We start from the raw sequence: 25,205 nt of genomic DNA on the forward strand, positions 1-25,205 counted from the left end.
ATGATGAGAAAAGATTTTGTTGGTGACAAAACCACAGGTGTTGCTAATACACCTGTGTTTTGTGGTCTACATTCATAATGCAAAGATTTGCTACATTTTAGTCAGAGGTTACTGCAAACAAAGATTAAACTTTTTCCCCTTATCCAGTTCATAGCCTCCCCCCAACCCCGGCCGCCCCATCCTCCCCTGCAAGAGTCCCTGACTTAGGCCATCGGTCATGGGAAGCTGTAGGGCAGTTGAGGATGGTGGCTTGTCTTGCTAAATGTCTTGGACATTTAGCTTCATCGTAGGTCATAGGAGAAGTTCCACTTTTCTCTACTTTGTGAGATATTCTTTATAGATATCATAAATCATGATGCCAAAGGGGAAAGGAATGTGTCACAGGAGGCTGAATCTTGAACAGCATTGGCTAAGAAAGAGCTACAGAGTGAAAGGTGGGAGAGGAGGGCATTCCGAGTAGAGGGAGCAGCCTGTGCAAAGACCTGGAAGGATGTGCAGGTGGGTGGGTGCTCCCTCTGGAGCAGAGGAGAGGGCGCGTGGAGGCGAGGGATGAGGGCAAGTGGGGAGACAGGCAGGGACCCACCGTGAGGGGCCTTGGGACCCTGCTAAGGGGTTTGGACTTTGGAATTGCTGGAATATTTTAAGACTTTTGGCCCCGAGCCTATCATATCAAATACAGTAAAACACACCCATCTCTCACTTTACAAAAAGAATGTATTTGTGTGTATTGCTACATAATAATTTGAAACTTTTTTAAAAATAGTTTTGCCTTTGTTTATATTTGTGTTTTGTTATATTATTTGGCTGTGACTGTTCCTTTATTTTACTGTTGACTGATTCCTCTGCCGTCATGATGCCTATTTGGGAATTCTTGGGATGTGAGAAAACTAACCCGTAAGTCATTTTAAAAGTGTAATGAAATTTAGGACTTTGCTGGCAGTCCAGTGGTTAAGACTCTACATTTCCACTGCATGGGGCATGAGTTTGATCCCTGGTCGGAGAACCAAGATCTCGCATGCCACGTGGTACGGCCAAAAAAAAAAAGGAATGAAATTTCTGTGAATATCAAAGTTAGCCATTAATAAGGAAGATATAATGTTAAATGCAGGAACTTAATAAAACATTTATTAGCTTCAGTTTCTTTTGATTTTCTTATTTTGGGGGACCAATTTCCCCATCTGCCCCTACCCAGCTGTCAAATTATTTTGCAGGTCCCTGAGAAGGAGCTGTGCCTGAGGGGTATGAGGCAGCCCTGCTGGGGCTAGTGGGAAAATTTGGGTAGAGCTTTGATCTGTGTGCTTTTAGATTGAGTAGGCAGTCAAGTGGGCCTGACATTAGCTGATGGCTCCTGGGCTGGGGATCCATTCAGAGGTGGCCAGCAGGATTTGGGGAGAGGTGGGATTTGGTGAAGGAGGGTGGTCAGGGGAGTCTAATTGGGTTTGGTAATTGGTCATCTATTTGGTAGATTTGTTGATCAGTGGTTGTCTGGTTAAGTTGGCTGGTTGGTTGTTGATCGGTTGGTTTATTAATGAGTGGGTGGTTGTTGGTTAGATAGTGGATGGTAGTAGTGTCTTACTTCCCCCTCCCCCCTTTCCTTTTCTTCTTTTTCCTATGTGACAAGCATCATACTAGGTACCAGGATCCCATTGATGCTGCAGACAGAGCCTGGGCCCTGCCCCTAGGACACTTACATTACAGTTGAGTAAACCTCGGATTTGGATCCAGGACTACACAGAGAGTGGATTTAATTAGCACCCACGCTGTGTGGTTCATTGCTATTATTGTTATGCTTATGAGTATTTCATTCCTAAATAGCACTAGGAATGCTACTTGGGTTTGTTTCAGTTACTACACAAATATTTTTTGCTAACTTTTACTAAGCTCTCCCCTCTCCTGCGTAGGCAGTTTAGAGCTAAGTGGCAATTGGGTGGAAGTTCTGGAGGTTTCCCCAGCTCACATAATTTGACATTCCACTTGCCCACATCAGGATGATTCCCCCCTCTTTCTACCAGTGGTCCAAATTGCTGGGTTCTGTCTCTGACTCTTCCTACTTGGCAATGCGTTGTTTGAAGAACATTTTGACATTAGAAGCTCTAAAGCAAACCCAGGGGCTTTCCTGGTGGTGCAGTGGTTAAGAATCCGCCTGCCAATGCAGGGGACACAGGTTCGAGCCCTGGAAGAGCCTACATGCTGCGGAGCAGCTAAGCCCGTGCTCCACAACTACTGAGCCTGTGCTCTAGAGCCCGCAAGCCACAATTACGGATCCCGCGTGCCACAACTACTGAAGCCCCTGCGCCGAGAGCCCGTGTTCCTCAACAAGAGAAGCCACTGCAATGAGAAGCCCACGCACCGGAACGAAGAGTAGCCCCCGCTCACTGCAACTAGAGAAAGCCCACACGCAGCAATGAAGACCCAACGCAGCCTGAAATAAATAAATAAAATAAATAAATTTTTAAAAATAAATAAAAAATAAAGCAAACCTAGGAAGGAGGAGGCCAGTTTCAGCCTGGATTCCTCTAAATCATTGCCCGTGTTTAAGAATTACAGTTTTCACAAGAACAGTAAGATATTTCTTAGTGTGGTTTTTAAGTGAGTTGGTTAGCACCAGAATTTCATAAACACTGTGGTTAAGGGGTGTGCACCCCTTTGAGACTCTCAACTAGAACTGACCTTTGAGAACCTGCTTTATCTCCCTTTATCTGTAAAACTGGTTGCTTTCAAGTCTCAAGGTTCTAGTTTCTTAATTACTGCCACTGAAACAGTTGTAGATTAGAGAAAGCCTTAGTAACTTATTTCCTGTTGTCCTTTTGTGTCTCTTGTCTGTCTCCTTCACTCCACACCTACTGGTTTTATAAAACATAATCTCGCAGCCTATGGGAGTGTTCAGGAGAAGTGTTTGTAGAGATCTGAAGGGCAATTTAAGGAAGAATTACCAAAGTGTCTTCTGGAGACTACTAGTGCCCTTTGAGATAGTATTAAAAAAGTCCTCTAGGGGCTTCCCTGGGGGCGCGGTGGATAAGAATCTGCCTGCCAATGCAGGGGACATGGGTTCGAGCTCTGGTCTGGGAAGATACCACATGCCGCGGAGCAACAAAGCCCTTGCGCCACAGCTACTGAGCCTGCGCTCTAGAGCCCGCGAGCCACAACTACTGAAGCCCGCGCGCCTAGAGCCCGCGCTCCTCAACAAGAGAAGCCACCGCAATGAGAAGCCCACACACCACAACAAAGAGTAGCCCCGCTCTCTGTAGCTAGAGAAAGCCCGTATGCAGCAATGAAGACCCAACACAGCCAAAAATAAATAAATAAAATAAAAATAAATTTAAAAAAAAAAGAAAGAAAACTATTAGATAATATCGTGATTCAGAAAAAAAAAAGGTCTCTAGTCCAGTAAAGCTGGGAAGTACTGTGTGGCACCCTAGTGTTCTCTTGGAGATTGTCAATGTACATTTGCCTATTAAAGGCTCTGAGAAGTCCTGCAGCAGTTTAAAATTGTTCAGTTCCGTTTGTCCCCAGCTTATTTGACCACAGCAAGCCTTTTGTCTTGGAAAACCAGTTAACATCTAGTGCAGTCTTTTCTAAGATGTGGTACTTGTGGGTACTCAAGATGATATATTAGGTGTTACATAACCTATGTTTAAAAGTTGTAACAGTTATGTTTTCACAAGTAGTTAAAAAAAATAGTGCATCATTCATTCATTCATTTGGCTAAGGGAAAAGGGAAAAGTGAGTTGATTTAAGGAAAAAGACTCCTAGTAAATGGCGCAAGTGGTCAGAGGATAGGGCCAGGTTTCTGAGTGTGGGTTGAGGGACAGATACTCCTCAGAGCCAAGTTTAGGCAGAGCTGGTGTTCTTGCTTAGGCAGGAAGTAGCTACTGAACCAAGCACAGGACTCGTTAGATGAACTGGTGAGGAAGACATTTGTCTGTGGGCTGTGTGCCTTCAGCAACGGTGGCAGCTGTGGTTGGGGTGAGGTGTTGGGTATTTAGTGTGTGTCACTTGCTGGCCCTGCACTTGGACACTGTACCTCAGGAATGTTAGGATGTGTTCCCATTTTAGCAGCAAAGCTGACCTGCTGTGTGCTTGGTCTGTTTATCTTACTGCCAGGGCCATTTATTATGGGACAGAGTTCAGGGGCACAGTGATAAATCTCTTTTAGGAGGATGATGTAATAACCCTCAGCATTTATTTCCTCCTTGACTTTTGCCCGTTTTGAAAGCCTTTGCAATACCATCACATCCATGTCTGGGTCTCCTTCTCTGCAGCCCCAGTCTGGTCTCCAGGCAGAATGGTCAATGCAGATTCTGGAGTTGGATGGCCTGGATTCAAATCCCAGCTCCACCACTTATCAGCTCTGTAACTCTGGGCTTAACTTATCATCTTATCAGTTTTTCCATCTGGAAAATGGGGCTAACAGTGGTATCTCATAGGCAGTAGTGAGAAGTCAGTCGGGGGGATTGCACTGGGCCGGTCCCAGGTCTTCATGTATAAATAAGAGGCTGGGCCTCTGTATCATGGGAGGAACACTCTCAGGGTACCAGGGAAGGGGACGTGAAGGGATCAGGAAGGTGGGTGGTTGATTTTTTTTTTTTTTCTTTTTTTCTTTTGGTTGGCTTGAAAGACATGCCCAAAGGCAACCAGATGACTCCCTCTTCGTCAACATCTTCCACTCCTCTAGAGGGCCAGCTGTTTGGAAGTGGCAGAGGCCATCGGAGGCAGGGAGCTTGCTTGTCTGGGATGGGTGTATCTCGCTGAGGATGGGAATGTGTTTGAATGGCCACGGTGTGAAAGATGAGCAGAGGAAATCACCACAAAGACAGCCATACACGCCTGAAAAGCCTCACGTATTTGTTGATGGGTATCATGGCCCATTGTGAAGATCACATGTGGTGTAAAAAGATGAGAAACTGGCTCCCTCCTGCTTCCCCCACCCCCATTCCCTGCTCCTCTACCCAGAAGCAATTGCACTATTGGTGAACAATTTATCTCTTCAAGAGATCTTCCATGCATATTTGAGCCCAATTATGTCATTACCCTGGCCGCCCCTTTACTCCAATTCCACCCTTTCATCATTTGATAAAATTTGTCAATTTTCTCACATCAGTGCCTATAGATCCCGACAAGCAATTTTGTCCAAATGAAGAGTTATTTAACATATACATTACTATCCCTCTTTCTTTTGGGGAATGTTTGTCAAAATTTATTATAAAAGTAAGGTGTATAGTTTAAATTAAAAAAAATTCAAACAACACAGGAGCATGCATGTAACAACAACAACAAAAAGAAAGCCCATCTTTGCTATCAGCCCGAGTCTTTTCTAGAGAGAGCCAATGGGCACAGTTTGTTGTGCGTGCTTCCAGATCTTGCTTTTCAGACGCAGAGTCATGCCTTGTCACAAACAGGATTGCATGAACAATGCTCTTCTACAAATCGTCCTGTTCCCTTAATATATCATGGAGGCCTGTCTCTGCTGGAGCCCACGTATCTTTCTCATTCTTTTCACAGCAGCCTGTTATTCTCTAGCATGGATGTTCTGTAACGTTTATTTAACCAGTTATTTGTGGGAAGGCATTTAAATCGTCTTCAGTCCCCTCCCCCCCCCATTATATTATAGTAATGAACTGCTTTAACGGTTAAAGGTCACTGTAATACCCAAACCCCTCTTCCTCCCCCCATTAGAAAAAGGAATCACGTTAGGGAACTTTCTTGAATACTTTGTGCTTCAAACTGAATTTTTTGACCTTGCATTTAATTTTCTGTCAGCAGTGGCCCAGCCTGGCCCCTGCAGACTTCTCAGGAATCTGCTGGAGGAGTCGGGGTGGCCTGCAGATTTTAGCAAGCTGCCAGTTCATTCAGCAGCTCGCTGAGCAAAAGAACATCTTGATTCTATCAGGCTTAATCCCGGGTCCCTGATGGGCTGGCTCTTGTGGTCATTAGCAAATGGAATGCTGTGTTAGAAGGCTGAGTTCTGGGGTACTCGGCTCTGAGCAGTCTTGAATCAGAGTTGAATGGCGTTGAACCTTTCACAGTGCTAACGGGGCACCGTGAAGTCCCCACATGGGTGTGTGTTTGTAATATTACAGTGACATCATGGTAGTTGCAATAGTCCTTGCTGAAGTGGTGGCACCCTCGTCAGGCAGAATGCTACCTGCTTGACTACATTATCTCGCAATGTTTCAGTGAGGTGAGTCTAGTTATAATGCTTAGCTTACAGATGTGTCAGAGCAGGGCAGTGACCCACCCCAGTCCCACGGCCAGTTCATGGCTGCGCTTGGGAGGGAAACCAGGCTCACTGAGTGACTTAGTGTCCCTGACCTCTGGGTTACTTGGCTACCAGTTATTTCAGCAAGTGAGCTCCCCTTTGTTTGAGTAGGTTCAGTCCTGCCCCCCGAGCCCATGTTCTTTACACGGGGGGGTTGGTGGTGTGGAATTAATTTACAAGAAGGAGCCCGATGTTTGGGCTCTGTTGTGGTCGGGTAGCACGTGTGTCCGGAGGCCTCCTCATAGAATCGTGGTTTGAAGGTCCAAATTCAGGGGTACAAATTTGAGCCTTCAACGGAGCTAAAGACCTCGTACAGAGAGGAACTGTCGGGAAAATGGCAATATAGGTAAAGCGGAGACCGTGCCCCAGTATCTATCCCTTGAGAATTTCCTTTTCTCCAACCTCCTCCTCTTGCTGTTGGTAATGGTGAGAGCCAGCAGTTATAAATTATTTGGAATTTCTCTCAGCTTGGTTCCCATTCAAGACTTTAAATTGGGAGTTTTGTTCCTTTTATGACTTCACAATCTTTGGGCAGCCTGCCATTTCTATAACAGGCTCATATGACTTGTAACATGAGGTGAGGTACCGGGGGGGAAAAATGCAAACTGATTTCTCCCCTTTCAGACTGAGGAAGTCACCTTGATGTGATTTTTGTAACAAGGCTCAACTTTTACAAGTTTGCGGTAGAAGGATGAATACCTATCCTATTCATCATCGTTATTATTTTTTAACTTTTATTCTTAATTATAAAAGGAAAAAAGAACCCTCAAGGGACATAGCCTAGCATGAGAGACAAAAGGCATAAAGTTGTGTGTTTTTTTCCTTCTCTTTCTTTAAGCGATCTTCAGTGTCTTGCCTTGTGGGATAATGCCGGTTTACATTATAATAATGCTGTATCTCTTTGTGGAATATTTTAAAGCCAATTTAGCTTATTTTCTTACTTGAAACTGTAATTTGTATTAGGCACAGGGCCTGGCACCCAGTAGGCAGCTAGGAAGTTATTTGTTGGATGCAAGAACAGATGAATAAAGTGAGCTTTCAAGTACGTGAATGTCCTAATTTCTGTTTTCCAGGGAAAACACATGTTAATAGGTTTGGGTGAATAAGAGCAGAGCTGGGTCTTCTCCCATCTTTCTCAGTTTCCCCTGCCGAGCAGCGGTACATGCTAGGAGGACCTCCCAGATGCAGGGCCAGGGCCGTGATCTTCAGAATCCCCAGCTCCTAGGGTGCAGTAGAGGCTGAGCAAGTCATGGTTGAGACAAAGGAGACTAAAGGAGACTAAAATGATCCAGCTCTGACTCCCGCTTGTACCTCCCAGGTCTTGTGCTGTCACTTTCCATGCTGTCCATTTACCGTGTTTTTCTTCTAGAACCATGGCCGTTTAGGGATCCTGGGAATGACTGGGGCCGTTAGAAGTGCAGAAGCCCTGTCGGGTTCCCATCCCATACACAGATGCTTACTGGCCGTGTTGCCCGGGGGTGGGTCCTGTCCCTGTGCACAGTCTCCTCATCTGTAAAATGTGAGTCGTAACTGTACTTGCCTCGTGGAGCTGCCATGACGTAGTGAGTATTCAGAAAAGTAGGGAGGATAAGAGTTTGGGCTCTGGCAACAGCGAGAACTGGGTTTAAATCTAGGCTCCCCTATGTCACTTTTGGCAGATGCCTTCACCTCTGTGAGCCTCTGTTTTCTCATCTGTAAAACGGGACTAACCACAAAAGCCATCCTTATAGGCTTGCTGTGAGGGTTGCATGCGGTGATGCATGTGACCCAGAGGAGAGGCCTGGAAGAGAGAGCTGCTGTCGTATTTTGGCTGCTGTTGATGTCAGGAGAGGAGGTGCTGAGGAGTCTTTCCCAGTCGTGGTTCCTCCTGCCCTTACTCCTTTCCTTGTGGGCTTCCCAGTGGGCTGTGCATGTGTGCACAGCATGGACGGTGAGCTGTGTTTCAGATGGGGTGGCCTCGCCACATGACAGACTGAGCTGGAGTTAAAAGGTGACGAGGCCCTCCATTCACAGCTAGCGTTTATTATTTCAGCTGTACGTGTTCTCAGAGCGTTGTGGCTGGAAGCTGTGAGTGAGGGACAGACGCCTCCATGCTGAGGCCTCGGGAGCTCATGCTGGGGTTTACCCGCACCTCCCAGTGGCTGGACTCTGGGCTCCTTGACTCACAGGTCAAGCTCCGGAATCCCTGGGGCCCTTGGCCTGCTGGTCGCCCAGGAGAACCGTGAGGCAGCAATGCAACCAGTTAGTGCAGGGACCTGCAGCTTTGGGGTCAAAAAAACTAGTTTAGATACATTTTGGTGCACCTTTCTTTTTTCCTTCTATTTAATTAATTAACTAATTAATTAATTACTTTTTGGCTTCACTGGGTCTTCGTTGCTGCGCTGGGTCTTTGTTGCTGTGCGTGGGCTTTCTCTAGTTGTGGCGAGCGGGGGCTACCCTTCATTGCGGTGCGGGGGCTTCTCGTTGCGGTGGCTTCTCTTTGTTGCGGAGCACGGGCTCTAGGTGTCCAGGCTCCAGTAGTTGTGGCTCGCAGGCTCTAGAGCACAGGCTCAGTAGTTGTGGCGCACGGGCTTAGTTGCTCCGCGGCATGTGGGATCTTCCCAGATCAGAGATAGAACCCGTGTCCCCTGCATTGGCAGGCGTATTCTCAACCACTGCGCCACCAGGGAAGTCCCTCTTTTTTCCTTCTTTCTTTAACCTATCTAACAAGGTTAGATTCCTTTTTCTAAGTTTTCAGGGATTTCCCACTAATAGTAAGTGGGAAGAGACTATTTCCTAGGCCTTTTATTATACTCGTCTCATTTAGTTCAGCGGACTTCGTTGCTGAATATAAAGGAATTCTCAAAAGTGGTAACTTTTCAAAAGTGGCATTGAAAAGAAAGCCTACTGGGTGATGCAAATGCAACTTTTTGGCCACACTGTGCAGCTTGTGGGATCTTAGTTCCCCAACCAGGGATCGAACTTGCCCCCCCGCCCCCCAACACACACACACAATGGAAGCGTGGAGTCTTAACCACTGGATTGCCAGGGAATTCCCATAAATGCAACTTTTAAATAAAGGATACCTCTTAACCAGAAAGTAGGTGTTTGGGATAAATTACGAAACAGGGCACCATCACAGTATCTGTGGTCTGAAAGTCCACCAAAATCTCTGTACCAAAATAAAAATAAGATATTTATGAAGTAATTTGTTCTAATTATTCTTGGCAGAAGTCCGGCAAATGAGAGAGAACAGAAGCAATAGCTGGCAAAGCAAAAAATTTGAAGTCTGGGGTTATGCATAAGTAACGTGTTATGGACCTATAAACGAAATCTCAAATCAGGGATTTGGGAATGCTTACTCCATTCTCTTGCAAAGAAATCCCAGCCACCATTCCTCAAGCTGTGCCCAGGGCAGGCATTGCTAATCTGCACAGTAATTTGAGCCTCTCTATTCCCCCTTCCTTGTTTATGGCAGGCATTGGTAATCCATTTCAGCAGTCTTCCTCACTGAAACAAGACAGGGCCTCAGAATCTTTCTCAACACAGTGAAAGAGTTTCACCTCATGTGCCAACACCACTTGCCACCCTTGGTCTATTGTATCAACTCTTGAAAAATTACTAACATGAAAAGGCCTTCCAAATGAACTCTCTTAACTGAACCCTGACATAGCAATATGTAAAATTTGTTAATTCAAACAGTTCTTTTTTCATCCTTGAGTAGTTCATGAGCAAGGAAAAGAATCGGAAATCCAGCTGACCCCAGTGCCCCGATCCACCCTTATTTTATTGTGGTCTGTATTTTATCTTACTGACAGAAATAAGAATAGGCCCATGTGATTTAAGGTCTTCAAGGCCCAGAACATCCTCTTATTATGGTTAAACTGGCGTAACGAAGAGATTTTTAGAAAAATACAGTGGCTTTTTTCAGGCTTCAGGTTGGCGGGGCACCCTATTCTGGGACCCAGGTTCCTTCCATCACCTTGCCTGGCCTCTTTTGGGACAGGTCACAGCTCAGTGACTGCAGTGCCAGGTACTCTGGCTGGCTGTTGTGGGGAGAGTGCTCAGAGGAGGCCCACCCACTGCCCAAGGCCACGTGGTGGCACATTTCCTTCTGCTGTCCACTGGTGAGGCAACCGCATCACCGAACTGGGGAGACTGCGGGGCCATGTAGCAGGAAGCCACATGCCTGGGAGAAGGGGAGGGAGGGTTTTAGTGGCTAGAGAGTAGACTTTGCCATGGTATCCTTTAGTCATTAGAGGTGTGCGTCACCTGGTTAGAAAAGTCTGTCTTGTCCTCTTTAGCCCTTTGTTGGTTCCAGGCCCTGGAGAGAAGCCTTGAGCCGGAGGGGTAGGGGCAGGGGTATGTGTGGAGAAGTCAGCCTGGCCCCCTTCATCCTGCCAGGGGGTCAAAGTGCACCGTTCATTCTCTGTTGTGTGGATGCAAGGACTGTTGCACCCCCAGAAATGTGACTCCCGTTCTGGGCAGCCGACTGAGATGGTCTTCTGCATGACCTCGAGAACAAGTGGCATCTGGGCTTGTTTCTTTTTTTTTTTTTTTTAATAAATTTATTTATTTACTTTTGGCTGTGTTGGGTCTTTGCTGCTGTGTGCGGGCTTTCTAGTTGCGGCGAGCGGGGGATACTCTTCATTGCAGTGCACGGGCTTCTCGTTGCGGTGGCTTCTCTTCGTTGTGGAGCACAGGCTCTAGGCGCGCGGGCTTCAGTAGTTGCGGCATGCGGGGTCAGTAGTTGTAGCTTGTGGGCTCTAGAGCGCAGGCTCAGTAGTTGTGGTGCATGGGCTTAGTTGCTCTGCGGCATGTGGGATCTTCCCGGACCAGGGCTCGAACCTGTGTCCCCCTCATTGGTAGGCGGATTCTCAACCACTGCGCCACCAGGGAAGCCCCTGGGCTTGGTTTTTTGTTTAAATAAAACTTATTTATTTATTTACTTATTTTGGGCTGCATTGGGTCCTCATTGCTGTGCACAGGCTTTCTCTAGGTGCTGCGAGCAGGGGCTACTCTTCGTTGCAGTGCACGGGCTTCTCATTGCAGTGGCTTCTCTTGTTGCAGAGCACGGGCTCTAGGCACGTGAGCTTCAGTAGTTGTGGCACGCGGGCTCCGTAGTTGTGGTACACGGGCTTAGCTGCTCTGCGGCATGTGGGATCTTCCCGGATCAGGGCTCAATCCTGTGTCCCCTGCATTGGCAGGTGGATTCTTAACCACTACGCCACCAGGGAAGTCCCTGGGCTTGGTTTTGACTGAGAAACCGAGGAAAGTGGTCAACTGTCTCCTTTCAGTTCAGGGTGCCCTCCTGGCTGACAATTCAGCCATAGTTTGTTCAGCTTGGGAAAGGAGGCAGGACGGAGGGAAACTGCCAAGCCGACCTGGGATGTCAGTGAGCACCGGGCTGCTGTGTGGTGCTGGGCCAGGTGATGTGAGCGCTGCAGTGCGGGGTTACCTTGGGGCAGCTCTGCAGGGACGCTGCAAACAACCGATGCTGACAGGAAGCCCCAGCGCAAACTTGCAGGTCACCACCTGTCACTGCTAAGCTTTCCTTTTACCTTCTGCCTTTGCCTTGTTGTCTCAATGTGGACAGAAGCATGTTGAAGTCACTGGTGGTAAGAATAATAGTAACAATACCAGCATTTAACAAAAACTGACTGAGTGGGGGTCTGAGTGCTGGAGGTGTCTTATCGTACTTAGTCTTCCCAGCAGCCCTGTGCTCCTGTTGCAACATTATCCTCGACTTATAGGTGCCCAGGGGTTGGATGGCTTGGCCAGGGTCCTACAACCAGTGTGGTGGCGCGGAGCCCATACCTGCAGAGCCTACACCTTAAGGACCTCACCTCTCCCGCCTGCCCTCTGTGCCACGTGCTGTGTTGCCTGCTGGGGGTGCGGAGGTGGCCACAGTCTGGAGCAGTTTAAACCCTGCCGGAAAGGGCTGTGCGTGTACTTTTTGCATACACTCTACACAGGCAGCACCGCCCCTCATAGAGCACTGGAGCTCAGCAGGCAGGGACGTGTGCCTGTGCCAGCCTGTCCCCCAAACAGCCAGGTGTCCAGGCTGCGGGATCAGCGGGAAGCTCAATGGTCCGTTTCTGCCTTTGCGCAGCTGACACCTTGAGCAGAGGAGGCAGACGTGACAGGTGCTTATTAAAATTTTTTTTTCTGGACGTGCCACTTGTCTTGTGGGATCCGGGATCCTAGTTCCTGGACCGGGGACTGAACCCAGGCTACGGCAGTGAAAGCACCGAGTCCTAACCGCTGGGCCACCAGGGAATTCCCGATAGGTGATTATTTAAGCACAGCTGTAGTTACACTGAAAGGAGGGCACACAGCCTCGAAGGGGCACTTAATAGGGGACCTGTTCTAGTTCTGCAGAGTTGGATGTAGAAGAGGCATTAGCTAGCTGGGGAGAGAGTTCTGGACCAAGTGGGCTGAGGCCAGGGATCAAGGATGAACCTGTGGCAAGGTGAAGCTTGGAAGTCAAGGAGGGCCAGACCCTTGGCTCACGTGGGCTGCTCTTTGTACCATATTCTCTTTCAGGAGGGTCCTGATAAATTATCAGTAGTTTTTTTTTTTTTTTTTTTTTTTGCGGTATGCAGTACACGGGCCTCTCACTGTTGTGGCCTCTCCCGTTGTGGAGCACAGGCTCCAGCAGCCATGGCTCACAGGCCCAGCCGCTCCGCGGCATGTGGGATCTTCCCGGACCGGGGCACGAACCCGTGTCCCCTGCATCGGCAGGCGGACTCTCAACCACTGCGCCACCAGGGAAGCCCTATCAGTAGTTTTGCTCCTGGGCAGTTCTTTGTTCCTCTCTGGGGGTCTCAGGCCTAACCTCTGGATGAATTGCTTGATTCAGAGAAGTGACATATTGAACATTTTATCCTCCCATTAATTCACAAGGTACTTTCTTACCTTTTGTTTCCTGCTTGCGTACAAACTGGGAATAAAGCCTCTGGGCTTCTGGTTCTAGGAAAGAGTGGCACATGGCAGGTACTCAGATATTAGGTGAATGAGAAAGGGAGGGAAGGGGGTAATTAAGCGCCTGCTGTGTGCCAGGCAGTGTGCTTGGCTATTAAAATTTCCTAACCCACCTACTCCTTACAGCAGCCCTGTGAAGGTGGTGACTGTGAATATTCCCATTTGGGAAACAAGGAAAAATGAGGCTCAGTGAGGATGAGCAGGTTGTCAAGTGGCATGCCTAGTTGAGCTGCCGGTTTCAGAGTCCGTTCTTGCGACCAGTCTGCCACGCTGCCTCTCAGAGGGTAACAGAGTGAGAGGACAGGGAGCAGGGTGTTTGGCAGCCTGTTCCCCAGGCGGCCAAGTCATAGTGCAGAGTATGGCCTTGGTGACTTGTCCCCAAGCACACTGGAAGGAGGTTTCCTGATACTCCTGCCTCTCCTGGATTCCTACAGCCACATGTTGGCTGCTTCTGACCCAGCAGCCAGCTGCAATATGATCTGCTGTCCTTAGCCAGGAGAGCAAAAATGAGGGATGGTGTCCCCCCAGGTCCCTTCTCCCAGACCCCCAACCCCTGACACCCTGGCAACAGCCAGGAGAGAGGGTTGACCCCGTGAACGGAGTAGGAGCGCCGATGATTGCCTGGGTCCAGCCCTCCTGGTAAAAGTAGAGAGAGATAGAAGATCACCATCTCTCTTACCTGGTGGGGAACTTGTCTACAAAGGAGATGTTTCTAAGATGCTGCTGAAGATTGCCTAAAAGCAGCTGGTTTCCACCCCCATACTTGCACCCATTCCAGAATGCTGCTTAACAGGACTGGGAAACTCATGTGCTGAAATGATGTGAAAACACCCCATCCTAGAACTTGTAATAGCTTGAGTTAACTTTCTAGCTATTGGGGTCGGGGGGGAAAGCCATTGCCCTCACTTGTATGCAACTTGGGCTAATTTTAAGTAGTTCCAGAAGGTGTGTGTGGTTGGAGGGCCAGTGTTGTCCAGAGCCAGGACCAGTTACATGGGGATTGTGATTGGTTGAATTTGGGGAGGAGAAGCTTGTGGCCAGATTCCAACCCACTGACAATCTAAGCAGATTCTAGGAGGTCGGGCAGGCATGGTGGGCGTTGGCTTATTTTATTCCTGAAAGAGGCCCTCAGTAACTCAGGAAGGTGGAATCCTGCCTGAGAGGCTTCCAGCTGACCTGGCCTTTTCCTCCTTCCGCCTCTGCTGCATGTTTACACTTGACATAAACATCACAGAGCACGCTCACGGCTGAAAGTTCTGTAGTCTGCTGTGATGGTTACACATGGACATTGTGATGCTGTGTAGCATTTCATTTTCAAGGCTTGGGGAGCCTCCTACTTCATATGGGTGGGAATGGGGAGGCATTTTGGGCAAGTCGCCATCTTTTTATTGTCCCAAGAGCTTGGTGAAGCATTTGAACTTTCACCTGTCAAAATCACTTTTGGAATGAGGACAGCTTCTGAGAATAGCAGAATGAAAGTATCATTTATCCCGATGAGACCTTAATGGGGGCTTTCCCATTTGGACGCCCACCTTGAATTCATTGGAAACAGAAGTTCTGGGCCTTGTATGTTTCATGAATTTGGCTCAGACTTTTACTGGGTCATATTTCCCCCAAATCTTTTTGAAAAAGACTCATGTCTCCTTCCTTTAAACCAACATGTGTAAGCTGGGTAAAAATAGAGCAAACTGGTTTCACGTTTTGATTTATGGACGAAATCTCCAAGTTTGCCTTCGAAAAGCATTTAAAACATAACTCGGGGAAGTTTGAGCTTTGCAGACGGATGCCTGTGGCTGGATGAAACTCTGACCTGTTCAGATTCTGCCTGGTGCAAGACCAGACGTGGCCAGGTCCACCCCTTACCCGGATTAGCAATAAGCATGCACACGCTCTGCTTCTCCCCCATCTCCCCTCACCCTTCTGAAGACTGCTCTTCTCCCCTTAGGCTGAATAAAGGAAACTGGCATGGAAAATGGTTTGACGTGGAATTTTTTTTACCATCGGTAGGTAGTAACTCAGTAATCAATAGCACTTTAAAGACACACTCGTAACAGGACATCTAATCCTAAAATTTCAGGCACAGTCAACGACTGTCAGCTGGTCTAGCAGAATGAATTCCTTGGATACCTGTATTCTGTGCAGGGGTTCAGTGTTTCGTGTGCATCACCACTCCTTTGACCACAGGACCTCAGGAGCAGTGCTGGCTTCATGGTTGCACGACCCGGGCAGCTATACAGAGCCCTGTGCTCAGGGGGGTTCTGTGTGCTTGGTTTAATGCTCTGCTGTTGCCATCTTGAAATTCTTAATACTTTTTGGACAAGGAATCCTGTATTTTCATTTGTCACTGGGCCCCGTGAGTTATGCAGACAGTCCTGCTTAATAGTTAGTTATGCAGTTCATTATGTAGAAAATCCCTGGGCACCTTAACTTTGAATGAGGATTTCTCGAAGTTAGTGTGTCTGACCAACCAGTTCATGATAATCTTTATGCTATCCAGTTTTACGTGATCAAGTTTTGTTATGACTGACCTGCAACTGTGAAATTACCTTTGATTTCTGTGGGTTTGGGTGTGGGCTTTTAGGAGGGTTTTTTTTTCTTATAAGAGGACATAACAATAAACAGGTTGATTTAAAAAAAGCCCCACCCTTTCAGTATTGAATGGCATGCCATTTACTCCTTAACAGCATGTGAGTTTATTTTTCATGTGGTTGTAGCTGGGTTTCATTAAGTGCAGTTTTGACGTGTGTTTAACCAACATTCAGGTGGCTTGCGGTGGGTGGGTGGGAGGGAGGGACAGGGCGTGGGGAGCTGCAAGATGAAGAAGGCTTAGTTACTCCCCGTCAGGAGCTCGCATCCCTGGAGTGGGGGTGGGGGGGAGGCTGAGGAATGAATGGTTGTTGTCATGAGAGGACCCTGGTGTGGTTACACAGAGGCTGGTGGGAGTGAAGTGCACCATCTGTTAGATCTGGCCCTTGAATGATTATCTGGGGTTTGTCCTGCAGGAGGATGGGGTGAAGGGCCTTGTCATCGTAGGGAATACAGAAGAGGTGGAGAAGTCCAGGGGGTTCACAGCAAGATGTGCTCCAGGAGTGAGGAGTCTGGAATGTGAAATGTGGTGGGTGGCAGTGACAAGGGTGGAAAAGCAGGCCGGGTGGAGGTTGTGTAGGTCTCTCAAGGTGCTACATGTCTAGAGAGTTTAACCCTGGGCAGCAGGGACCATTGGTGAATGGGGAAGCACAGGGATACCTGACTAGAAGGATGGTTCTCAGGTTATGTGAACAATGATGGAGCTTCATGGCTGTTGAGGAAGCAGAGAGGGGAGGAGGGGCCACATATTTTGGGGGAGAGTGTAGAAAAGGATTTGCCAACAGGTAGGGAGAGAATTGTTGTGGGAACTGCTCCAGGGCTTTGGAGGAGGAGTCTAAGATGATTCGGACATTTTCACCTTGGGGTCCTGGCAGAATGGGGGGTTGTAACAAAGGTTGTTTAGGATGTAGGAAATGGAGAGACAGGCAGAAAGACAGATATCTTGGAGATAATGTTTGAATTTTGATGGGTGTAGATGGAGATTGGAAAGAGGACAGAGAGCCACAGGGAAGCCAAGGGGAGTGGGAAGTAGAAACCAGTGGCAGTGAGAGTTCCAGAAGGGGCTGGCCAGTGGCAGGGCATGTCCTGTTAAGCTGGGGGATGACTAGAAAAGGGGCCATGCCTTTGGCCAGTCACTTATCCTCCTGGCAACACTTTGCCCAATTAGATTAGCTTAACTGTTAGTTAAGCTAACTAACAGTCTTCTTTTATGAATGACTAACTTGTCAGAGAAATGAGATGAAAATGATTGATAACACCCAGTATTTGTGAGATCTGAGGGAAAATGACCTCTTAAACATGTAGATGGGGGTGTAAACAGAAACAACTTTTTATAGGGAAAAGATATCTAGGACATAGTGATTAGTGAAAAGAAAGATTTCAAGACTATCATATAGTATAATATAAATTATATTATAGTATAATATACTATAATTTATAGTATAATATAAATTCCGGCAGCAAACACATACACATGTGTGCACACGATCTGGTAGACAGTATACTGCCAGGTTAACAGGTGGTTATCTCTGGAATGCAGCCACCTCTTGTTATTGTCTATATTTCTGAAATGATTTCTTGAAATTAAAAAAAAACTCTTATTATGGAAAATTTCAAATGCATGTAAAAATAGAGACAGTGGAATAATGCGTTTTCATGGACGTATAATCCAATGACACTGGTTAACAACGTTTTGGAATCTTATTTCATCTCTTCGCATCCTTAAGTATTTTGAAGCAAATGCCAGCATTGCATCCCTTCACTCTCATATAGCTCAGTGTGGTTCTCTAACAGTTGAGGACTCCATTTACTTTCTTACAAAGAATGTGATTCATACCTGTGCAACCCAGAGGCTTGACCAGGCCTGTGTCTCTCTGCTCAGACAGCAAAGCCATCGTGGATGGGAACCTGAAGCTCATCTTGGGCCTGGTGTGGACGCTGATCCTCCACTACTCCATCTCCATGCCTGTGTGGGAGGATGAAGGGGACGACGATGCCAAGAAGCAGACGCCAAAGCAGAGGCTGCTGGGGTGGATTCAGAACAAGATCCCCTACTTGCCCATCACCAACTTTAACCAGAACTGGCAAGATGGCAAAGCCCTGGGAGCCCTGGTAGACAGCTGTGCTCCAGGTAAGTGTCAATGGCTGCCTGAGGCATCCCTTCTGGAGGGGTGGGGTATGTGGACCCCTAAACCTCTTGGTTTTTGGTGGGAAAGCTAGGTTTGCTGTGATTGGTCTATTTCTCCTGGTTTTTAGCCCATTGTAAGATAACTAAAGGAACTAAAAATGGCTCCATTTGCCTTTCTGATGGCAGGTCTTATAGGTCTATCCATAGACTTGTTGAATTATTTACGCAAATTCTGAATGAATTTGCCTTCATGCTCGGAGCAGAACTTGAGTTCGGCTTCCAGACCCCAAGTCCTGCTGCTTCTCCCTCTTTCCACAGTTGGTGCCTAGTTTCCCATTGGCTTTAACACGTGCCCTATTAGGTGGTTTGGCATGAAAATCTAAAAACTTTTATTGAGTGGAAAGTACCCGTCTTTGTCAACCACTGGGTTGACTATATATGGCTTTCTCTGACCTTTTCTTTCTGCATTGCTGTGAAATAGTGCTTGGTAAGGATCCAGTTGGAGCCTTTTCCACCCTTGATGGGCTCCTCCTTTCTGAGTGGTTGAATGTACACCAAGGTAGTAATTATCCTCACTGGAGGGTTTAGATTGATGGGTAGAGTTTGCTGATACACTCTCAATAGAAAAACCAGAGCCTGTGTTTATGTGCACGTCCAAACTTGTTTTTAATAAAAAATCTGCCCAAATAATCATATTTTCCATTTACTGATTGCTCTGTATATGCTGAGCACGTTGGTATTAAGTAAGCTAGTCGTTCTCAACACGCTCAACTAGCTGGTGTCAACTGGATGGGGAAGGAGGGCTGGCCCTAGGCCCCAGTCTTCCTTGAGAGCCTGTAAGCTGGTGTCATCCAGAAGTAACTCAAAGCTCAGCATTAGTTCATTTCCCAGGGCCCTCTTTCTTGCTTCCATGCAAAGACACATTTTAGGGTGCCTCTTTCCAGTTTAAACCTGGGGATTTTTACTCCAGCCCTATACTTCTTGTGGTTACAAAGGTTTTTGAGATAATTCTAGGTGTAGGCCTTTGAGCAAGTGAATGTTGTAAGTACACAGGATGTTAGTTCAGTCTTCTAGGTACATCCAGGATTGTGATTGTGATCTTGTAACTTATAATACGAAATATATGTTTGGTCTTTGTCCCCTTTCCTGGCACAGAGCTCCTAAAACCCTTGGAATTTACTAAGCGAAAAGGGCTGTGGTAGTGGTGTCGTTCAGCCATGCCTGAGTTTGTTAATGAGGTGACTTTTGGAATGCCCCAAAGGATGGGGACTGGATGTTGGGGGAACCAACCAGTGATTAGAGGGTTGGAACTTTCTCCCCTGTCCCCTGACCTTCAGGAAGGGGAAAGGGGATAGAGGTTGAGTTAAGCACTAATGGCAGGTGATTTAATCACTCCAGCCTGTGTAATGAAGCCTCCATAAAAATCCCTGAGCTACAGGGGTTGGGGAGCTTCCGGCTGGTGAACATGTGGTGGTCCTGGGGTGATGGTGTGCCTGAAAGGACATGGAAGCTCCTTGCCCCTTCTCCCACCTTGCCCTATGCATCTCTTCCATTTAGTAAAATCCTTTTATAATAAACCAGTGACCCAGTAAGTAAACTGTTTTCCTGAGATCTGTGAGCCACTCTAGGAAACAATCCAACCTGAGGAGGGGGTTGTAGGAACCTCTGATTAGTAGCTGGTTGGTCAGAAGCCCAGGTGACAAATCTGGACTTGTGATTGGGCTCTGAAGTTGGGGTTGGAGGAGTCTTGTGGGACTGAGCCCTTAGCCTGTGGGTTCTGATGCTGTTTCCAGGTAGATACTGTCAGAATTAAGTTAAATCATAGGACACACAGCTGATGTCAACCCCACACATTTGGTGACCAGAGCACAGAAGTGTGAGTGTGATGTGTACAAAAAATCTCTGCTGCAAAAAGGTACCAGGCCCAAATGGTTTTACAGGCTTTGTTTATTCATTTATTTACACCACACCCTTAAGGAATGGATAAATTCCTCTCTGAATGCAAGAAGATAACAGCCTGAAGAAGAAGTCTCAGCTCAGGCAGAATAGTTTCTACCTTGGCATACTCATATCTGTGATACTTTTGGCCCACTCATATCTGTGATACTTTTGGCCCATAAAGCATGCAGTTCATTAAGATTTTTGGAAGAAACTGTTCTCTCAAGAGACTGAGTGAGTTTAGTTTAGGCACCTGGTTTCCTTTAACCTCTTCAGTCAGTTAATACTAACAGCATCTTTTGTGTGATGTTAACAGGTCTGTGCCCAGACTGGGAATCCTGGGATCCACGAAAGCCTGTGGATAATGCACGAGAAGCCATGCAGCAGGCAGACGACTGGCTGGGTGTCCCACAGGTATGTGTAGAAGCATGCGTGTCCCACGAAGCTGTTTCCCCTGATGCTCTGTGGATGCCTTTGGGTCTGGCAGGCAGTCTGACCTCCTTAGTGGTCAGCTTTCAATGAGCATTGTCTGTGGCTGTCTCCCATCTTCCTCAGTTTACCCATATTAATAGGTTCTCATTGACTTAGGTGCTTGTAGATCCCCTAAAGATCTTCACTGTCACATGTGACAGATTTTCTAGTATTTTTTTTTAATATTTATTTTATTCATTTATTTATTTATTTGGTTGTGCCTGGTCTTGGTTGCAGCAGGCGAGCTCCTTAGTTGTGGCTCACTGGCTCCTCAGTTGTGGCATGTGAACTCTTAGTTGCGGCATGCGTGTGGGATCTAGTTCCCTGACCAGGGATTGAACCTGGCCCCCTGCATTGGGAGTGCAGAGTCTTAACCACTGTGCCACCAGGGAAGTCCTGAATTTTCTAGTATTTCTGTTCCAAAGATCACAAAGGCCATGTCTGGATGCCAGACTGCAAATGTGGACCTTAACCATAAGAAATTGCCAGTATTTGACCATTTTTAACCTATTAAACATTTTTTTAAATCCAATATCTTCAAGAAAGTCACTCAGAACTTTTTAAGAAGTTTAAACCAGGATAACTCGCCATTAATGGAAAGTGTTTAAGAATTCATATTGCTCATAATCCTAACAAAGGAATATAACAACAGAACTTGGAAATTGAATATGTCTTGGATACCGTCTACAGTAGCCACGTTGCTTAGTTGAGGTCCAATCTTCTAAGCCCTTCCAAGGAGTTTAAATAGCACCCCCTGACACTGTGACTCCCATGTTCAAAGACTCAATCAAGAAAAGTTGTGGGTAGCCAGTGCCAGGGGATGGATGACCTCATTACAGGCTCCATTAAGGTCTTGAGTTGGTATTCAGAGCTGAGTTCAGTGTATTTGTAACAGGATCCCTTGGGAGGTAGAAAATCTTGCCTATATTTCTTTGGTTTGGTTTTGGCATCATGTCTCTTCTCCAAGGCCCATTCCTTGGCTCTTCCACCCTCAGGAAGTGGTATGATATGTTTTTCGTCTCCCCTTAAACCAAAACCCATCTCCTTTTGGCATTCATGTGATGTTGGCAGTGTGTAAAGTTGTTGAAGGAGCTGCCTAGGAGAAATGCCAAATCAATGTACATCCTACATTTTACAAAACGTATTGGAGGCGACTGTACCAACCCAAATAGCTGTTTTGTTGCTGCAGGCTAATTATCAGAATGTTTCCTCTTTTCTTTTTTACCATGGAGTGGGGGAAGCTGGGTACATATGTTGTTTATCTGCATTTGGTTGACCTGTTCATGAGACAGAGTCTTCTGAGGAGGTGTGGCTTACCTCTTGGTGGCAGGAGAAGTTTTTGTGCTGTTTAGGGCTGGGTCAGCTGGTGGAACTGGGACTGTGACACCTTCAGGGAGGCCACCTGTCCAGCACAGGTCAAATCTTGCTCCTAAGCTGAATGTCAGGAGAAAATTTCCCCTTTCCTATTTTTTAAATGGCTTTTAATGTATTGAGACCTGTCTTAAGTCAGGCTGCTATAACAGTACCATTGACTGGGTGGCTTAAACAACAGACATTTATTTCTCAGTTCTAGAGCTTGGGAATTCCAAGATCAAGGTGCCAGGAAATACACTTCTTGGTGAGGGCTCTCTTCCTGGCTTGCAGACAGCTGCAAACTGCCTTCTGGCTGTGTTCTTACATTGAGGTGGAGAGAGAGTGAGCTCTGGTCTTTCTTCCTCTTCTTATAAGGGCACTAATCCCATCGTGGGAGCTCCACCCTCATGATCTCATCTCATCTAGACCTACTTACCCCCAAAGGCCCTACTTCTTAATACCATCACACCAGGGATTAGGGTTTTAACATATGAATTTGGGGAGGACAAAAACATTCGGTGTATATTACAAGAGCACATATCTAATATGTCATTGTGTTATCTTTTTGGTTTTATTTTTTTATTAGTAGCTGAGCCAATAGAAATGCAGATAATGGATAAAAGAGCAAAGAAAAAGGCCAGTTTATCTATGCACTTTTTGGTAATATGCTTTAATCCCATGTGTTCTTATTTCTTCTTCCTTACTTGATATAGCTTATCTTTTCTGGAAAAAGGAGTGAGTGGCCTTTTTTTTTTTTTCAGGGTGGGGAGGTATGAACCTCTGGAAATTACATATAGAATTGTCTGGAGAGGGTCCTCAGCTTCCAAAGGGGATGGTGACACTTCTAAAAGGTTAAAAAAAAACAACCGATTTTGCCATGCCAGTTTGATGTAGTTTCACTTTATTGAGAGTAGTGTTTGCTTTAAGAGATTTTGCAAAAACTTCTATAGTTGCAAAGTGATATGTTCTGGGTGTTCATCTACCATGTCGTTATTCTAGGTCATCACTCCTGAAGAAATTATTCACCCGGATGTGGATGAGCACTCGGTGATGACTTACCTGTCCCAGTTCCCCAAAGCCAAGCTCAAGCCAGGGGCTCCTCTTAAACCGAAACTCAACCCCAAGAAAGCCAGGGCCTATGGCAGAGGTAAGCACCGGTCGTGTTGGATTTGAGGCTTGTCCTCTAGTCTTGATTATTGAGAATCAAGAATGTATAGGCTTCACGGGCTTCCCTGGTGACACAGTGGTTGAGAGTCCGCCTGCCGATGCAGGGGACACGGGTTCGTGCCCTGGTCCAGGAGGATCCCACATGCCGCGGAGCGGCTGGGCCCGTGAGCCATGGCCGCTGAGCCTGCGCGTCCGGAGCCTGTGCTCCACAATGGGAGAGGCCGCAACAGTGAGAGGCCCGCGTACAGCAAAAAAAAAAAAAGAATGTATAGGCTTCATACTTAAAGACACCCCAGGCCTCCTGTGTCAGATGTTTTCTACCTAAAGGTCCATTTGTTTATGACCATCTTTTTCTGCCTTGTGAATTTAGGCTTTCAGAAACGCTGCTGCTTTAATGTGATGGAGGCTGATGAGTTTGTTGCTTTGTGACTTGGGTGCAGTAACCCTGGGATGAAGAAAGGACTATTGTTCCCATTTTTCAGATGAGGAATCAGAGGCCCAATCCACAGAGGAAAGGGGAGGTTGGGGTGGAGGGAAGAGGGGGTGGGGGAGGTCCCCCAGATTACCATGGTGGGGTGGGGCAGGAGCCTGTGTCTTCTGGCTGCTGATTCATTTCTCCTTCAGTTATGCTAAAGCTGCTGCAGGTTTCCAGATGCAGTGGGAGCTATTGTTAACCCCTGGCAGATACTTCCTTGCTAAGACATCCTGTTTATGCTCTCCTAGCCAGCTGCCACGGAGTGTTCTGCTCAGACCGTTAGAGTGGGTCAAAGGCATTTTGAGGAATTTGGTTTTCTGGTTGGCACCTGACTTAAAGAGAACAGTTGCATTTCAGCCCAGTGTGGATTCTGGTAAAGATAAGTACAGCAAGATACAATTTGTTCCCTTTTCTGTGGCAAGGGGGAAAAGTGCATTCTATTTCTTCATTTTCATAATTACAGTTAGGATAACATTTACACACACAAAGTATTTTGTATGTCCTCTCCTAGAATCTACAGTTCTTAACATTCTAATGTGGTCTCTCGCCCCATGTGTGTATGTGTGTGTGCATGTGTGTGATTGTTGAATTATTTGAAAATAATTTGCTGGCATGGTAACAATTCACTCCTCAGTGCGTCAGCCAAGTCTCTCGTAAGAATAGGACATCCTCTTTTGTAACCACAGTATTCATTATCACACATAAGAAAATGAACAATCATTTCATAACAACTAATATCCAGTTTATATTCAAGTTTCTCTCTTGTCCTACGATTGTCTTTTATAGTTTTTCTCGTTTTACAAACCAAGATCTGATTAAGATTCACTTTCTACATTTGCTTGTTATTTTACCTTAGACTCTTAATCTAGGATAATTTCCGCTTTCTTGTTTTTCTTAAAATGACATTGACTTTGTAAACATCCAGAGCTCTTGTCTATGTACTCATTCCCTTTGAAGATAGCCTTGCCCTACTTGGCATCAGCTTAGTCTCTCTTTCTTTCTTTTTTTTTTTGGCATGCCATGAGGCATGCAGGATCTTAGTTCCCCAACCAGGGATAGAACCCATGCCCCCTGCAGTGGAAACACGGAGTCTTAACCACTGCACTGCCAAGGAAGTCCCAGCATCAGCTTAGTCTTGAGATGACACACGACCAGGGCAGTGGTGCTGACCGTGTGCTGTTCTCAGCCTCAGTATCCAAGTCCTTCTCATCTGTCTTTTTAGCGTGATTTAGACCAGAGGACAGATAGTTCTGGAAGAGACCCACTTACCGTTTGAAGTCTTTTTGGCAATGAGGTGGGGTCTGTGCAATCATTTGTGTTATATGGAGACTGGGGACTTTGTTTGAAGCCCTCCCCGCAGTGCAGTCAGTTGAAGGTTGGCATGTCCACACTTGCTTTAAAAGTGCTTCTCTAAGCTATAACCAAAGACGGTGACTGGAATAAGGAATCTGATTTGAAAGGTTATTCTTCCTTAAAGGCAAAAAAGCTGCAAACAGCCAAATCTCCTGTCAACAAAATTGGTCAAATGGATTGAATCTAATCAAGGCATAAAGTGCTTGTTTGCAATAACCTTATCACTGGCTGTCATGTTTCCCCATTGTTAATATGAAACGGTTTCCTTTCATGGTGCTGTTTTCTAGAAAATGACCTCTTGCTGCAGTCAAGGAATGTGGCTAGTCATTGCCATTTCCTTCATCTGCCTCTTTATAAGTTGTATGCACTTAGGTAGGAAACATATACACACACATATGTATGCATATGTGTGTATTCTTTGCATTTTTTTGTTGTGGTAAAATACGTATAACACAACATTCACTAATTTAACTATTTTTAGAGGTACCATTCAGTGTCATTAAGTACATTCA

The 25,205-nt window shown here is 46.4% G+C and overlaps 1 protein-coding gene across 3 annotated transcripts in view; it reads left to right on the forward strand.

Moving 5' to 3' along the window:
* FLNB (filamin B) overlaps window positions 1–25,205 on the forward strand; it is a 138,086-nt gene that overhangs the window by 38,784 nt on the left and 74,097 nt on the right. For all 3 annotated transcript variants that reach the window (XM_082662603.1, XM_082662604.1, XM_082662605.1), the window contains exons 2-4: window positions 17,691–17,939; window positions 20,191–20,288; window positions 22,698–22,845. In XM_082662603.1, the coding sequence (XP_082518729.1) occupies window positions 17,691–17,939; window positions 20,191–20,288; window positions 22,698–22,845 (495 nt within the window). The remainder of the gene's footprint in view (window positions 1–17,690; window positions 17,940–20,190; window positions 20,289–22,697; window positions 22,846–25,205) is intronic.

Source organism: Grampus griseus, assembly GCF_964374135.1.
Source record: "Grampus griseus genome assembly, chromosome: 10".
Classification (NCBI taxonomy): Eukaryota; Metazoa; Chordata; class Mammalia; order Artiodactyla; family Delphinidae; genus Grampus; species Grampus griseus.